The following is an 18,032-nucleotide window of genomic DNA, read 5'->3' as shown; positions in this document are numbered from 1 at the left end:
TGCTGCTCCTGCCCTCTGCCTCTGAGCTGCTTCCGGAAGTCTCCTGCTTGCTGTGCGGGAGCCTCCTACTTGCTGTGCAGGAGGGGGGAAAGAGGGAGGCTAATGTCAGGGTGCCCCCTTTCCCCTGATCCGGTACCTCATCTCCACAGAGCAGGGGGGACACATGATAGGGCTCAGAAGCGAGGGAGCTTGCTGGCAGCAGCTGCTGTCTCAGCTTCCTGATGTACTTAAAAAGGCAGTGTACATAGAGTGGGGTCAGCGTACTTAAAGGGGCAATGCATGTCTCTCTCACACACACACACGGTGTGTGTCTCTGTCTCTCTCTGCCATGCAGTCTCCCCTCCCTTCATTCCTTCTGCCTTGTAGAGTGTGAGGCTACATTAACAATGTGTTAACCCTGGAGGGCTTAGCCGAGTGCTACTTCATCATTTAGCAGTAAGGCATTCTTTGGGAATTATCCAACCCTCTGACTTCACCACCTCAACCAAGCTTCACAATCAACATTGCTGTGTACAGTATTAAATTGTTTGTTTAAAACTTATAGTGTGTGTGTGTGCGTGCGCAGCGAAAAAAATTTCCCTGGAACCTAACCCTCCCCCCGCCCCCCATTTACATTAATTCTTATGGGGAAATTGGATTCGCTTAACATCATTTTGCTTAAAGTAGCATTTTTTCAGGAACATAACTACAGCATTAAGCAAAGAGTTACTTGCTTAATGCTGTAGTTATTATAGAGTATTATACTCTAAATTGCTGATACATACAAGCAATCTTAAGTGTATCTTTTTGTCTAGGAATACAATACTGATTTTCCACTTACTGATATTTGTACTTCTGATTGCAGTACAATAGATGCTTGACAGGATAGGTGTTAAAACTGCTCATTGGGAATATAGGCCCAATTTGTTACATCATTTCAATATGTGCTTAAAGTTAAGCATCTGCTTAAGGTCCATTGACTCTAATAGGATTTAAGATTGCATTTAAAGTTTAAGCTCATGCTTGAGTGTTCTGCTAAATCTTTGCTGAGTCAAGGCCATATAGCTGATGCCTTAGCTAATGTTGAGTATTCTAACAAAAATTCCTCTTTTTTCCAAGGAAGCAAATGACTCCGCTAATGTATGCAGCTCGAGAAGGACACCCTCAGGTTGTTGCTCTTCTTGTTGCTTATGGATCACAAATAAATGCCCAGGATGAAAATGGTTATACAGTAAGCAAGCTACTTGTATATACTGTATGTGATACTGAATTGTGTTTACACTTTTCACATTAGTTTGTTTTTACTACTTGTTCCTCAGAAATACCCTTCACTCTTGTGCTCCAGCTTGCCGAATTTTTCTGGAACTAACTCCATCTGGCACCACTCACAGCTTTTTCTGAACCAGAAGAGATTGTTCCTTTACATGGCACTTGCAGTAGCAGCTTTGACTTTTATTGTTTTTCTTTCTTTATCTAACCTTATCTCTAATCTATCTGTCATCCGTTGCCATTGGGGCATGAACGGGGGGGGGGCATGCCCGCCCCCCCACTCCGCCACCACTCCCAGCTTCTGCCCTGCCCTCCCCCCTGGGATTCCCTCTCCTGAGCCCATCCTCCCCTCTTTTTGCTAGGGTGGGAGTTGGGCTGAGCTCAGCTGAAGGAACATGCCTGAGAAAGGCACTGCAGCTAGTGCTCCCACTGAGCCCCACTAGATGACGCTCGGAGCAGGGAAGCAGAGCTGGCAGCCCAGCTCTGCCAGAGGGGGCATGTTACCCGTCCCTTCCTTGCCTGCAGCCTCCAGTGAGTGTTTGGCGCCTGCCTGGGGTGCCACAGAAGGGAGCTCGGGACAAAGGTGGCCAGACACAGTGGAAACGGGGGGGGGGGGGGTTCTCTGGGGAGGCGGTGGGGGAGGCAGCAGAGCCCGGGGACATTGGACGGGGTGCTGATGTTTAAAGTTCCCCCTGTGACGTTCTTCTGGTGTTATCTGGACCGGTGATCTGCTAGGTCACGCCAATCCTCGACTTTGGCAGCCAGCCTTACCCTGCTCTGCTGTGAGAACCCCCACTCCTGGGCTGTTCATGCACAGCCTCTAGCACTTTTGAGTGAGCACTAGCTACATGAGTGAGCACTTCTGGCCGGCCGCTGCTTGAACTGTGCAACCGAATGACACTCGCCAATATCTCTGGTCCCAGACACAACCCTAGGAACCTCTGTCTCAAAGTGTCCAGTTATGCCCACTGGACACTGCAAGCTTATATGAGTTCATCAGTTTAACAAAGAAATTGATATGTACCAGGCTTGTTATCCCAAGGGGAGTCTCTGACATGCTTCAAACCAAATGCACTGCTTCAGGTAGAATAAACGAACAAATTTATTAACTACAAAAGATAGATTTTAAGTGATTATAAGTCAAAATACAGCAAGTCAGATTTGGTCAAATGAAATAAAAGCAAAATGCATTCTAAGCTGATCTTAACACTTTCAGTGCCCTTTCAAACTTAGATGCTTCTCACCACAGGCTGGCTTGTTGCCCTTCAGCCAGGCTCTCCACTTTGATCAGCGCTTCAGTCGCTTGGTGGTGGTGTCTGTAGATGGAGGTGGAAGAGAGAGAGAGCATGGCAAACGTCTTTCCCTTTTATCATAGATTCATAGATATTTAGGTCAGAAGGGACCATTATGATCATCTAGTCTGACCTCCTGCACAACGCAGGCCACAGAATTTCACCAACCCACTCCTGCAAAAAACCTCACACCTATATCTGTGCTATTGAAGTCCTCAAATCGTAGTTTAAAGACTTCAAGGAGCAGAGAATCCTCCAGCAAGTGACCCATGCCCCATGCTACAGAGGAAGGCGAAAAACCTCCAGGGCCTCTTTCAATCTGCCCTGGAGGAAAATTCCTTCCCGACCCCAAATATGGTGATCAGCTAAACCCTGAGCATATGGGCAAGATTCATCAGCCAGATACTACAGAAAATTCTTTCCTGGGTAACTCGGATCCCACCCCATCTAATAGCCCATCACAGGCCATTGGGCCTATTTACCAGGAATATTTAATTACCAAAACCATGTTATCCCATCATACCATCTCCTCCATAAACTTATCGAGTTTAATCTTAAAGCCAGATAGATCTTTTGCCCCCACTGCTTCCCTTGGGAGGCTATTCCAAAACTTCACTCCTCTGATGGTTAGAAACCTTCATCTAATTTCTAGTCTAAATTTCCTGGTGGCCAGTTTATATCCATTTGTTCTTGTGTCCACATTGGTACTGAGTTTAAATAATTCCTCTCCTCTCCGGTATTTATCCCTCTGATATATTTATAGAAAGCAATCATATCTCCCCTCAACCTTCTCTTAGTTAGGCTAAACAAGCCAAGCTCCTTGAGTCTCCTTTCATAAGATAAGTTTTCCATTCCTCGGATCATCCTAGTAGCCCTTCTGTGTACCTGTTCCAGTTTGAATTCATCCTTCTTAAATATGGGAAACCAGAACTGCACACAGTATTCCAGGTGAGGTCTCACCAGTGCCTTGTATAACGGTACTAAAACCTCCTTATCCCTACTGGAAATACCTCTCCTGATGCATCCCGAGACCGCATTAGCTTTTTTCACGGCCATATCACATTGGCGGCTCATAGTCATCCTATGATCAACCAATACTCCAAGGTCCTTTTCCTCCTCTGTTACTTCTAATTGATGCGTCCCTAGCTTATAACTAAAATTCTTGTTATTAATCCCTAAATGCATAACCTTACACTTCTCACTATTAAATTTCATCCTATTACTATTACTCCAGTTTACAAGGTCATCCAGATCCTCCTGTAGGGTATCCCTGTCCTTCTCTAGATTGGCAATACCTCCCAGCTGTGTATCATCCGTAAACTTTATTAGCACCCTCCCACTTTTTGTGCCAAGGTCAGTAATAAAAAGATTAAATAAGATCATGTCCTTTCTTCCCTCTTGGTTTTGCCCCCCCCACCCCTTTCAGAGTCAGGTGAGCATTACCTCATCGTAGTCCCAAACTGACCAAGGGAAGGGGGGTGAGAGTCCAACAGATCCTTTGTTGCTTCCTAGGCTAGTGTCCTTTGTTCCTGTGAGCCTAGGCTGGGTTTGTCTTGTACATGCCCTGATGAGGTGTGAACTGCCCCTCTGCTCCTGGAGAGTTTTTGCCTGGGTTTGTTTTAAGCCATGAGGACACATTTTCAGCCTCATAGCTATATACATGAAACAACCTATAACATTACTATGACAACAATACTCAGTGCATCATGAGCCTTCTGAAGACAACCGAAATGACAAACTTTGCATTGGATACCACACAATCATTTTATAAGGATGAAAATGGGGGTGACAGGTGTTCCCCTGAGGTATAGAGCGTCACCCCCCCGCAAAATAATCACATTTAAATCCCTGTTGCCATAGCCTCTGAGTCCCTTTTATATGTGGAGTCGTGGTAGCCCCAAAGGTTTGAGAATTGCTTGGAATGTAATTTCAGAATTTCACAGGCAACTTATTGCTTCCTTGTTTGCCCTTATGTTCCTGTATTTAAAACAGTCTGCAAACTGTAGGGTATGGGGGTAATTTTGCTGTTAATGTTTAAATAAAGCAAAATTGTAGAATTTAGAACAAACTAAGACAGTCTATTAAATATACATGTAGTCCGATGGTGTGGCAAAGGGGAGGGAACACCTTTCCATGTGTGAAAGATGAGTGAGTGAGAAAGGGCAGAGTTGGAACTGACTTTGCATATGTGTTGAGAACTTTTGTCATTCATATTTAAATCTGCACTTTAACTTTGAATTAATTTTTAAAGCATTTGACAAGATATTTTACATGTTGTCCATTTTTAATGAACTGTATTCTGTCCGGTCATCTTCCAGACAATAATGAGACAAAAGGAGATTGTGCAGTATCATCATAATTAGCTGGTAGAGTTACTCTTCCATGTTTACCTTTCACAAAGGTTACCCTATTTTGTTTTACTGAGATAATAAGCTCTGTTTTTTGTCTTGTTTTTAAACTTATTCTACGAAATGAAACAAAATGTTTTATATATAGGCACTGACATGGGCATCCCACCAGGGACATAAAAATGTAGTCTTGAAGTTGCTTGAACTTGGAGCTGATAAAATTCTGCAAACCAAAGATGGAAAGACAGCAGGAGAGATTGCAAAAAGCAGTAAACATTCAGAGGTATTGTTCTCCACTAAGGTCTAATTCTGTTTTTCCTGAAACATTCATGTTCTCACTGGTTGCACAGTTTCCCAGACCAGTGTTAATGTAGGCCCTTAAACATGTATTACAGCATATATTTAACCAATATTTATTAATATTATTCAGTGCTACACTGTAGGTGTTCGTGCTGCTTTAAAACAGGGGTCTCAAACTCAGTTTACCTTAGGGCCAGTGCCAGTCTTCAAATCCTCCCAGCAGGCCAATAATGTCACCTTGCTCCCTTGGCCTCATGCCACCCTGACTGACTCTGTTCAGCGACTAGTAATGCTGCCTCCATGGCTGATTCTGCCCGGCGACTAGTGATGGTATCTCTGTCCCTCTCCCCCAGCCAATGGCAGCTGCGGGAGGCAGCGCCTGCAACAGACAGACAAAACAGCATGGCTGCATGGGTCTCTCCTCTGGATAGGAAATGTCTAAACATTACCATTTTACAAAGGACATGCAGGATCTTTGTGCAGCTCACAAAGATTGGCACAATAGTAACAACCCTCACCAAAGACACTTAAGGAGATGCTGACTTCCTGACGACCAGACACACATACAGTGGGTTCCCTAAGAGAATTATGAAACTTTTGCAGTGGCTCTTCAAGCTTCAGTCTCTTTCTCATCCTTCATTAGGATTATAGTCATCCAGGCAAATCATGTCTATGAACCTGATGAAGAGCAAAGATCTCCTTTCCTTGTGATGTGACCATAAAAAAGCAGAAATAAATTTCTTTTTAAATTGGGGGAATCACTGATCAGGATGTCAGGCCTTCTTTGTACATTATAAAAAAAAGCATAAAATGGGCACAGACTGAACATTTTTTCCCACACTGCAACTCACCTTTGAAGGAATGCACTACTAATCACGTGTTTGAAAGCTTTTCCCTGATGACTTTGTCAGGCTTTTTGGTTTAACATTAGCTTTGCCCTTTCTTTCTGAAATCATAGTTTTGTTGGTAGTTCAGGAAGAGAACTTGGATCATTGCCCCTGAAGGCAGACTTTAGAGTGACATGTCCCCTGAATGTCAACTTTACTGCTGTCGCTGGGGCCAGAGGAATAGACTGAGCTATCTAGTGGAGATTGTTTGTATGGTTTTACCATAAGAGAATGAATCAGCAGGCAAAAAAAAAAGTCCTTTTTTCGTTGATCAATTAGATATAAAGAACACCCAAATACAAAATCCATTGTTTTAGTTTGGAATGTCTATAATACCGTTATCTGTGTATATGTGCTAATATATCCATACATCCATGTCCAGGATACAGGAATAAGTTAAAAGTGCATACACAATGTTGTTGAAGAGATTTTACTTGGGAGTGAAGAACTTCTAAGTCTTAGAACCAAAAATAAATACTCAGTTAATTTTAGATCATATATGACCTTTTCCAGCCTTTCACATTTCACATCAGAATGTTTTTATTTATCTTCACACTGTACACAGTGTTGCTTCACTGTATACTGATGGTTCTTGTTCAGTATTCCATTGAAATTTGGTTAGCTTAGCAACATTCACTCTTGGAGATTTAAGCTCCACGGGCTCATCTCTATCACAGATGTTTGCCTTTTGGAAGAATGAGATGATTTACCTGAATTATTCTCCCCAGGTAGTAGGCCATGAAATAATTTTCCCACCTTTTTTACAATTTAAATTTTCATTGTGCATTGAATTATTCTTGTGCTTATTTAATTCAATAGGACACTACTCTACTTCTCTTTTCTTAAACTGAATATTAACTAAATGTTTTTTATACTTTTTTCAGCTTTTTAATTTACTTTCTTTGACTGCAAATCCCTTGCAAGGGAAGTTCCAGAACCTGCTTAAAGAAGAGACTATCCACAAACTCTTGAACGCAGTCCCTGATGCAGTTAGAGATCATAGAGTTAGGTAAAGAAGGAAGAAAACTAATGCTATTTTAGTTCATTTTAGTTTTAATATTATGAATACTTTTTGGGTTTGTACATGATTAGTATTAATGCAGAACAATTTACAGTGTCTATTTTTGGAACTATTTTTACAATCATACCTAATGTAATAATTTGTTAAAATGAGAAACGGAAATCCTATTATGAAACACAGAAACTCATCTTAAATGTTGTATTTCCTGACATTTAGGTGCCTGACTGTACAAATTCAATATTGCATTACATAGTTTGGATGCTTCCAAGTTTTTAACAGAGGCCACTGGCACACTATATACACAATTAAGTTTATCTGTATCATCAGTGGAGAATGTGACCCTATTGTATACTTCTCCATCAGATAATTTCTGACAAGGTTAAGGACTTTTGTTGAGAATGACAGATGCTTTAAAAATTGAGGTTTCTTCTGACCAGAAGCACCCCACATACACTATATGATATTTTAGAAAAGAAGGTCTTTTGGAGCATGCCAAGGACTTCTGGCTCTTATATGTACCTGTTCTTCCCATGGCCAAGGTGGAAGATATTTTATCAAGTGTCCCTCCATGGATTTGAGTATTTGAGTATTGACTTTTCACATCCCACACTCAACTTCCTGATAAAAACAGTTGCTATATAAGGTGTTGATTGAGAGGATTTTTCACTTAGTCATATTATGTGTATATTTATTCTTAATCAAATATATGAATAAAATATAACTGAGTGGAAAATCCTCTCCCCCATCTCCTCATGAGATAAAAGGAAGATGTGCAATTTAGGAAGAAAGGCCAAGTAGTCTGCCTCATTGGCCTTGCATATACCAAATTACAAGGCCATTCTGTTGAGATACAGTTATGCTGTTCGGGAGAATTTATCCCTTTTAGTGGCATGAGCACAGGAGGCACAGGAAATCTTGTGATTAAGATACCAGAGCTTGTTTAAACTAGGAAAATTTGCACTGGTGGAACTATACCAATGTGGTTATATCAGTACAAAACTAATGTAGATACGCTGTACCAGTACAAAGCTGGGCTTTCATTGGTGCAATTTACCCTAGTAGTTTACTAAATTGCATGAGTGAACGGTCCATCTCACTCCATTGCAGCACATCAACACAGAGGGTTTGTGTCCGTGTATTTACACCAGTGCAAAAACCTAGTGTAGATAGGGCCTGAATCTATTCCTGAAGGCCTGGGTTCTTTTCCCATCTGTTTTACAGAATTTCTGTGTGATTTTTAAGCAAGCCAATTATAGCCTAATTTTCAGATGTACTGAGCACCTGGAGTTCCTATTGACTTCAGCTGCAGTTGTGGGTGATCAGTATCTCTTGAAATCAAGCCTCTAATGTCTCCGCTTTCATTTGCTGACCTGTTAAATGGGAATAATAGAGTACCTATATCACTGAGGTTATGAATAGAATGAACTGATGTTTGTAAAGTGGGTTGATAAAGTGGGATGGAAGGTACAGAAGCACCAGGTGATATTATACCTCATGCAGCAATCTGAGACTTATCTAACTCCCATCCCAGTTTCTTAATATTTTTCCTTAACTGGGTGTTGAAAATTTTGCAACCATTGTAAACTTTACTTTCCATTTTCTGTCTTCCTGCAGAGATCATACACTATATACATCCTTGGGATTAGGCAACTTTTTCTCTGTTGCTTAAGACACTGAGTGTAGTTAAGATGTCTACAATCTTAGGAAAAATGCCAACGTATACAGTGTTCCTGGCTAACTGGATTCCTGATCTGAACCAGCAAGATATTCAGGATTTATTGTGTCAGAGGACACAACTGAACTAGAGTCTTCTGGGTATAAGAGTGGGATTTTGAGATGGGTGTTCTCCAGGAAAGGCTTTCAGATTTTGAATTCACTCCATATTTGGTCTGAAATAAACTTAATCTCAGGGCATGCTGCAAGGCTCCTCTGTTAATGTAGGATTTTGGAGAGGAAGCAGTGCAGTAATGGCTCATCATTTTGCCTGTTGCATGGTGTTGTTTGGTATGTGCATTTCTGATTGGCTGTTAATTTTCTGGCTTTTGAGGGCTGCTGAGTTTTATTTCTTCTTGTACTTCTAAAATTATTTCAAAGGCCACAGGAGCCCAGGGTAGGTGTGCTTACCTTTCTTACCATTAATCTAAAAATAAACAAGCTGTGATGCTTGTCATGGACATATCTACCTTACATAAAGGGTGGCTGGTGATTAGAGGGCAGAGTTAAAGTAGTTTGGTGTACCATAACTACATTTCCATATTTTCCAACATTTGGGGTGTTCTTGAAATAGTAACCTTAACTTTGAATTTCCTGCCTGCAGCCATTTGATTTTTAAAATTACAATGATTTACTAAAGATTTTTTTTCATTTAAAGTATTCATACCAATTTACAGCTTTAATTACAGTCTCATAAAGTGCTTTGCCTGGAAATATACATCACTTTACTGACACATATGCATGCATGTGTGTTTGTGTTTGGCTATTAGAGTTTAGACATCTGCTTTATTTATGAAAAATAAATTTGCCACTTTTTTTCTTTTTGTGACTCGTGCAATAATATATATAGTTCCTATGCAGCCTTTGGTGACCTAGAAGTGTTTTTACATGGTCTTGGTCTAGAACACATAACAGAGTTATTAAAGGTAAGATTAATGTAATGAAATTGTATATTTTAAAAATAGTTTGTAAATTATTAAATGTGCTTCATATTATTCTGACCTTTAGATTTTTCAGTGTTAGATTGTATACTTTTGTCAAGTCACATTTTAATGCATTTATTTGAAAATAAATGAGAAAATTGTATGTGAAATGTTACGTGTAAAATTTGTCTACGTGATAGTCCTAGAGTTTAAGGCCAAAAGAGACCACCAGATCATCTAGTCTGACCTGCTGTGTATCACAGGCCACCAACACCACCCAGCACCCACACACTAAATACAACAACCAAAATTAGACAAAAGTATTACAGCCCACAGTAGACTAGACTATTACGTGCCACAGGCAGAGATTTGAGTGACCAACGTGCAGTGCCAGAGGACCCTGCAGTGACAGGGAATTGATTGAGATATATCCAGATAATCCTCACAGTGACCCAGACCCCATGCTGAAGAGGAAGGTAAAATACTCAAAGGTCACTGCCAGTTTAGCTTGGGGGGAAATTCCTTCCCCACCCCATATGTGGCACTCAGTTAGCCTCTAAGCATGTGAGTTAGAACAAAACAGACAAGTACCTGAGAGAGAATGCTCGGTGCCACCTCAGAGCTATGACCATCCCAGTCCAATGTCCCATCTGCAGCCATGACCATCCCTGATACTTCAGAGGAAGAAGATTAAATACGCACACGTGCCTGTGCATGCTCTCTATTTATTGAGGGAGGCAGGGGAAATCCCTTCCTGACACCTGTTGGTGCATGAGCTTTAGGAACTGAAGACAAACAGGAAGTGAGCCCTGCCTCCCTACATCACAAGCAACCCTGTCATATAATCCAACTTCTTATTGTCCACTGTGACAAAATTCCTCCTCTGCCTTGGTGGGTCCTGTGCTTATTGGCAGATTTTTCTCACCTCAGAGGTTCACGGCAGCCCTCAGTTTGGCCATTTTCGTGGCTCAAATCTGCTGTTCAGTCAGTTAGCCTCATCACTGGCCAGCATGGGGAAAGGAAGAAGAACAATCCCCACAGTCTCTACTGATCTACCTAGTGGATCGAGGAACAGGCCAGAGACCTTCCCCTTTGGTGGAACCCACAGTCCAGTTCAACTCCTCTGGTATCAAGTTGGGAGGATGGAGGGATGGGGGGAACCTGGGCCCGCCCTCTACTCCGGGTTCCAGCCCAGAGCCCTGTGGATTGCAGCTGTCTACAGTGGCTCCTGTAACAGCTGCGTGACAGCTACAGCTCCCTGGGCTACTTCCCCATGGCCTCCTCCCAACACCTTCTTTATTCTCATCCCAGGACCTTCCTCCTGATGTCTGATAATGCTTGTACTTCTCAGTCTTCCAGTAGTACACCTTTTCACTCTCAGCTTCTTGCGCCTCTTGCTCCCAGCATCTCACACGCACCACAAACTGAAGTGAGCTCCTTTTTAAACCCAGGTGCCCTGATTAGCCTGCCTTAATTGATTCTAGCAGCTTCTTGATTGGCTGCAGGTGTTCTAATCAGCCTGACTGCCTTAATAGTTTCCAGAAAGTTCCTGATTGTTCTGGAACCTTCCCTGTTACCTTACCTAGGGAAAAAGGACCTACTTAACCTGGGGCTAATATATCTGCTTCAAAAAATCACTATCCTATAGCCATCTGGCCCGACCCTGTCACACCAGCTCATCTTGAAATCTAATTAAATCTAATTGTTTGCCTCCCACTGTTCCCCATGGGAGGCTGTTCCAGAAACTCACCCCTCTGATTATTAGGGCATGGCTACACTTGCAGATGTAGAGCGCTTTGAGTTAAACCAGCTTTCGGAGAGTGCAGTAGGGAAAGCGATGCAGTCTGTCCACGCTGACAGCTTCAAGCGCACTGGCATGGCCACATTTGTGGCACTTGCAGCGGCATTGGGAGCGGTGCATTGTGGGCAGCTATCCCAGCATGCAAGTGACTGCAACATGCTTTTCAAACGGGGCAGGGTCGGGTGGAGTGTGACAGGGAGTATGTTGTGTGTATGTGGGGGGAGAGAAAGTGGGTTTTTGGGGGGCTGAGAGTATGTCAGCATGCTGTCTTATAAATTCAGACAGCAGCAGACCCCCTACCCCCCACCGCTCCCCCCTCACACACACACACACACACACAGCATTCCACATAATGGCTTGCTTTGTCTCAGAGCAGATAAACAGCGGGCTGTCAGAAACGGAGCTTTCAAAGGGCATATCCGCATTCCTGCAGCGATTCAAAAACAATGACAAGAGTGGCCACTTGACTTAAGGGGATTATGGGACATTTCTGGAGGCTGATCAGAGTGCAGTAATGCAACACCTCGTTCACAATGGCGCCCCAGCGCTCCAGCAGGGGCACAGCAAACGTTATTCCACTCGCCAAGGTGGAGTACCAGCAACGCTGTAGCCGCGGAGTCAGAGCGCTGTACGTGCCTTGCCAGTCTGGACGGGTAGTGAGCTAGTGCGCTTGGGGCTCCTTTGTTGCGCTGTAACTTGCAAGTGTCGCCAAGCCCTCAGAAATCTTTTTCTAATGTCCAGCCTGAATTTGTTCATGGCCAGTTTACACCCATTTATTCTTGTGCCAACACGGTCCTATAGTTTATACAGCCCTTCACCCTCCCTAACATTTACCCTGATGTATTTATAAAGACCAACAATAGCCCTGCTTAGCCTTCCTTTGTGAGGCTAAACAAGCCAAAAGGCTGCTCCCTAATTATGACAGACAACCCTCACCCACCCCTTTTCCAGATCACTCAAGCACTGGTCCTGCAAAAGCTACCCAGGCAGATTCCCCCACCACACAGCCCCCCACCTCCCACCGTAGTGGCTGTCGGGGGTCCCCCATGGCCTCACCGGCAAGTCAGAGCAGGGTAGGGAGGGAGTCCCTCTGTGGTCCCATTGGCCAGTTAGAGCGAGGGTTTATTGATTATTACTATAGTTTTTTAGCAGACTAAAGATTAAAACTTCCTAGGAATTGAGGCTTAGTTATATGCATTAGATATTTTTTGTATTATGAATACATTTGAGAAATTTTACAATGCTCCTTTGCTAATTGACATGTATAGCTACATTTCTAACTTTTTTCTTCATAGTCTTTCGTCTGAATTTCATATTTGCTAAGTGAAAATTTTTGTTTCCTACAGGAAAAAGATATAGCTTTAAGACAGCTTCTCACCATGAGAAAAGATGATTTTACACAGGTCAGTTTAATGTTTTAGAACTCTTTCTAATTTATTTTCACTTCATTTATATTCCTTTGTTTGTTTGTATGTCTTTATGAAAATTCTTAGAGGGAAAAATAAGGGGATCAATAACTTTTTCTCTCAGAAATCGTGAAGAACTCTTATTTGCTTTCAAGATCTTGGCATCTAAATGTAGACTGCCCTTTGTATACAATTTTAAAGATTAATCTGTGGGGTATATTACCAGGCAGGTCCTAGAGTTTGAGACCAGTCTAATGTAATTATTGAGCTGTTACCATTCCTTCATTTTAGCTTACATTTTATTAATTAGAACTGCCATATGATGACTGAAAGTTTATCTAAGTAGTGTAATATCTTGTTGATTATTCCTTTGATAATTTGGCTAGCCATAAATCAGTGCTGTTTTTTTAAAGAATGGTAAAAGTAGTGTGTATGTGTGGGTGTTAATGCTTTATTTTTTAAGCCAACTAGCTAAATACATAAGCTTATTTGTCTTTTTAAAGTGTGGTTGTTAACTGCTACTCCAGATTTGTAAACTCAGCATGGGATCTGAGTTGGAGTCTAGGTTATTTTCTACTTGTGCACTATCACCAGTTATAAAAGTAGTGTGGGCCAAATTGTGCCCTCAGTTATACTTGTGGGATCGTGCTGTTTTAGTGGGCGTGCAAGAAGTCTAACTTAAACCCCCATTATAAAAATGGGGAAAATAAGGTTTTTCAGAAATAATTGACTTGTCCAAAGTCAGAGTCAGGGAAAAAACCAGGAGTGGAACCAAGGTCTCTTGACTCCCAGGGCTCATCTACTTTTTAAGTTACAACTGAGTTGGAGTACTCAGTGTCTACGGGATTGTTTCCTGACCCAATTAGAACATACAGCACAGTGCCAGTTTGTAGTTTAGGTTGTTCTTCAACCAAGCACTTGTAGTGCTTGCAGTCTAATAAGCATAATACACGAAGGCAGTTAAGATGAAGTCTATAAAATAGAATTGTATGTAACCAGGCTAGGGGTCAGCCACGTAGTAACTAGACCAGTGTAGTCTGGTGCCCTGTCATCATGGTTCTACAAGTGTCAGCCATCTTGAATTGTTAATTGATTACACTTCTTGAAATTGATATTTTACAGTAGATATTAGTCTAGTTCTTTTGGTGCTCCCTGTGTGTATTTCACTGTGGGTATGTTTGTGCGCCATGTGCTTGCGACCAGAGAATTGCAAGTAGTGTCTATTGATCTGCACCTGTGCCCCTGCTCTTGTGCTCTGCACTGAGGGCATAAGGGGCAGGGCAGACTGACCACAGTTACAGTTCCTTCTTACCACCGCATGGCCTGAGTCAGAATCCTCCAGTGTCCAGAACTGATCCTTTCTCTTCTTCCTGTAAAAGTAAAAGTTTTATATTATTCATACCTCATTGTTAGTTAGTGTTACGATAGTTCTAGTTAACTAGAATTAGAATCCCAGCGCAGGACTCAGATCATGCCCAGGATTCTGAGTTTCAAAAACTGTTTCTTGCCTGCTCTTCATTTTGGTCAGTGACTATCTTCAGCGCTGCCTCTACTGCCTTGGGGAGGCTCATATCTCCTCTATGTGAGGTGTCTGCCACTCCTTCCCCAGCTGAAAGTGTCAGGCATGAGAGCTTAGACTTCGGAAACACCTTATGGAGCAAACAATGAGGTCCCAGTCAGACCCAGGCCTGTACGTTGGCCAGGGTCGTCAAGGAGCATGCTCCTATTTCTGTGTCTGACTTCAGAATGGAAAGGGGCAGAGAAGAGGACCTTTTGCTGGGCTCTTTCATGAGAGTAAAGAGGCACTCTCGTAAACACAAAATAGATCCCCTCCTAAACCCTCCCGACCTTGTACAAATCGGGTGAGCCTTCACGCCCAAGCTATAAGGAGTTAGGTCCTCCTAAGCCACGTGGGCATGTGCAAAAGACTCCTTTGATACTCGCCTCTGCATTGACACTGACTGCAGTGCCACCTATAATGAAACTCGGATGCAGATCCAAATTTTTATATCCATGCCGGGCTCTATTTTTAGGGTCCCTGGGTTGGAACCTGGAGTAGTGGGCAGGCCTGGGTTCCCCACCAATGAAGTGGTAAACCCCAAGGATGGGGCGGGGACAAGACTTACTTAAGCCCTGAAAAGGGGACAGGGCTCATTTGGAAGCCCAAGTGAAGGGCTGAATTTAAAGGGCCCAGAGCCAGGGCCGAAGACCCTGATGGATTCTTTGCTACCCCAAAAGAGGTTAATTTTGACTGTGTCCTGGCCGGAGGGCTGAGCCACTGAAGACCCATCAAGTGATGTTCACAACCTACAGGGGTGAAAGGAGCAGGGAAAAGGCCTGCAGTACCACACACAGTAGCAGGAGGAGCTCAAGAAATGAATGCCCCTCTGTTATAGACCCTTTCACATGCTACCTAGAATCCACCCATTTCATCAGGTAATCTTATCAACCCTCTCCTCCGAGGGGTCAGTCTGAAACACCTGAGCCCATAGAAAAAGAGGGGTAAAATAAGTTGGATCTTCAGGTTCTGACAGGGATATTGTCCTTTTCACCTGATGATCTTCAACCTCTGTTTCTCCTGGATGATCGTAACAGCTCCTGAAACTGCTTACAGAGAGTGCCAGAAGAGCTCCATATCCCCTTAGAAGAGGACCAGGACCCTCAGCATAAGCTCCTGGATATCCTAAAAGCTCCAGCTGGCTTGCTTTCCTTGTAAATGAAGCCATACTAGAGTCAGCAAGTGCTGTGTGGTAAATTCCAGGCCAACTGTGCCCCTGCCCTGAAGAGGGTGGAGAAGTGATACTTTGTGCTGCTTAAGAGAAGAGAATTCTTTTTCACCCACCCTGCCCCAAACTCCTTGGTGGTCTGTGCAGCCACTGAAAAATCCAGGAAACAACACCCAAGGGTCTCCCCTAAAGATGAGACCAAGTGTCTAAACCTTATGGGAAAGATGGTCATAACATTTACCAGCCTGCATTTTAGGATCTCAAATTATCAAGCTCTTCTCGCCAAATGTGATCTCCTTAACTATTCTAAGTTCCTTGACTTTAAGGACAAGTTGCTTCAGGAAGACAGGATTCAATTTCAAGCCTTTATTGATGAGGTAAACTAGCAACCAGAGCTTCTTTACAAGCCACAGTTGATACAGCATTGAGATCCATGGTGACTGCCACTGTGATGCAGCAGTAATTGTGGCTACTCTCTTCCCCGGGGATGTGCAAAACACGATTGAGGACTTCCGTTTTGATGAGACTGATCTTTTCAACAAAAAGAAAAACAAGTCTTTGCACTCACTGAACAAGACTAAGGTAGCCCTCTGCTCCCTTAGTGTATATACATCTGCCCCAAAGAGAAAATAGCATAAACAGCACTACAGACCAAGGCTCTTACCTCACCCATTTTATCAGCAGCAGCCTTACAAGCCACCCTGCAAACAATAAAAAATGGAGAGTCCAGTGTATCTGGTGTTTTCCACTTCATCCACAGCTACCCAACTTCACTCTCTAACCAAGAAAGATTTTTGACATGATGCCACAGAAGTACGAGCCAATATCAATGCCAGCTCCATCTGATTCTGAGACCCCATTTAGGGTGACACCTAGCAAAATTTTCCCAAAACTGGGCAGCAGTAACAGACAAATGGATGCTAGTTAACATCCATTCTAGCTATACCATCGAGTTTCTCCCTCACCATACTTCCTTCCCCATCTCTTTTCACAGATCGCTGTCATGAGGGAATTCTCCTTGAGGAAGTACAGTCTCTTCTCCAACAGGGAGCATCAGGCACCTCCTCAACATCATGAAAAAGAGTTTTATTCAGAGTATTTTCTAATCCCCAAGAAGAAAGCAGGCTGGCGACCCATTCTCGATTGCATCAACTGAATGATTTTATTAAAAAAAACAAAACTCTGCATGATTACATTAGCATCAACAATACCATCCCTTAAAAAAGGCACATGGTTCATGGCTCTCAGTATGAAAGATGCATACTTCATGAGGAAATTCACCCTGCTCACAGTCGATTCTTCAGGTCTGTGGTGGGTCTCCACCACCAACAATACAGAGTGCTTCCATTTGAGTTCACTACAGCTCCCAGTGTCTTCACAAAGTGTTCTCAGTAGTAGCAGCTCAGCTCAGATCGCTACACCATCTTCCCATTCTTGGATGATTGACTTCAAACCAGCAGGTTTCGCCTGGAAGTCTTAACATCAACTTTGTCACTGTTCTACCTTCTAACTTTCCTGAGAATCTGTGTAAATATGGAAAAGTCTGCCTTGACTCTGCCATAGACCATAGAATTTAAAGGAATGACATTGGATTCAATCAAGGTGAGGGCCTACTTCCCCATGAATAGATTTTGTGCCATTGTTGCTTTCATGTACCTGATTGCACACAACCCTCAAATATCAGTTCAGATGTGTCTTACTCTCCTGGGCCGTATGGTGTCATGTTACATGACACCAGACTCCACCATTGTCTGCAAGGTTGGCTCTGGTCAGTAGGTATTCTGAGCAAACACAGCATGAATACCATAGTTACAATTTCCACTGAAGTGAGTGCATCTCTGGTGTACTGGAGGGACCCTGGATACATATGTGCGGGAATTCCCTTTCTATCCCCCACACCCAACAAGACAACAATTACAAACTCCTCCCTGATGGTCTGTGGAGCCCACATGGTCAATCATACAGCACAAGGCATTTAGACACCTTGGGAAGCCAGAATACACACAAATCTTCTGGAAGTAAGAGCAGTACAAGAAGCTTGCAAAGCATTACTACCATTCATACAATCCCAGCACATCCTGATAATGTCGGACAATATAACTACCGTTTTCTATATAAACAAGCAGGAAGGGGCACACACTGTCACTCTCTGTATAGAAGCCGTCAATTTATGTCTCTCATAAGTAGATAGTTATTGCCCAGATATATTTAGATACTTTATGCCAACTGAAATTCTTTTATAAAATTATTTTATTATTTTCCAAATATCCAGAGGTATTTAGGTCATACATGGACCACATGGAAATTCCAAATGATTAGCATGTGGTCTATAAAATAATAGTAGACACTTACAAATTTGGATATGCT

At 42.7% G+C, this 18,032-nt stretch overlaps 1 protein-coding gene across 1 annotated transcript in view; it reads left to right on the top strand.

Annotated features, from left to right (window-relative positions):
• ASZ1 (ankyrin repeat, SAM and basic leucine zipper domain containing 1) overlaps positions 1–18,032 on the top strand; it is a 107,638-nt gene that overhangs the window by 77,665 nt on the left and 11,941 nt on the right. Inside the window, exons 5-9 of the mRNA XM_074952097.1 lie at positions 1,099–1,210; positions 5,037–5,171; positions 6,960–7,084; positions 9,660–9,735; positions 12,880–12,936. Of these exons, the coding sequence (XP_074808198.1) occupies positions 1,099–1,210; positions 5,037–5,171; positions 6,960–7,084; positions 9,660–9,735; positions 12,880–12,936 (505 nt within the window). The remainder of the gene's footprint in view (positions 1–1,098; positions 1,211–5,036; positions 5,172–6,959; positions 7,085–9,659; positions 9,736–12,879; positions 12,937–18,032) is intronic.

The sequence above is a fragment of the Natator depressus genome, chromosome 1, assembly GCF_965152275.1.
Source record: "Natator depressus isolate rNatDep1 chromosome 1, rNatDep2.hap1, whole genome shotgun sequence".
Taxonomy (NCBI): Eukaryota; Metazoa; Chordata; order Testudines; family Cheloniidae; genus Natator; species Natator depressus.
The sequence above is the reverse complement of the archived record's forward strand: the minus strand, read 5'-3'. Positions and strand labels throughout refer to the sequence as shown.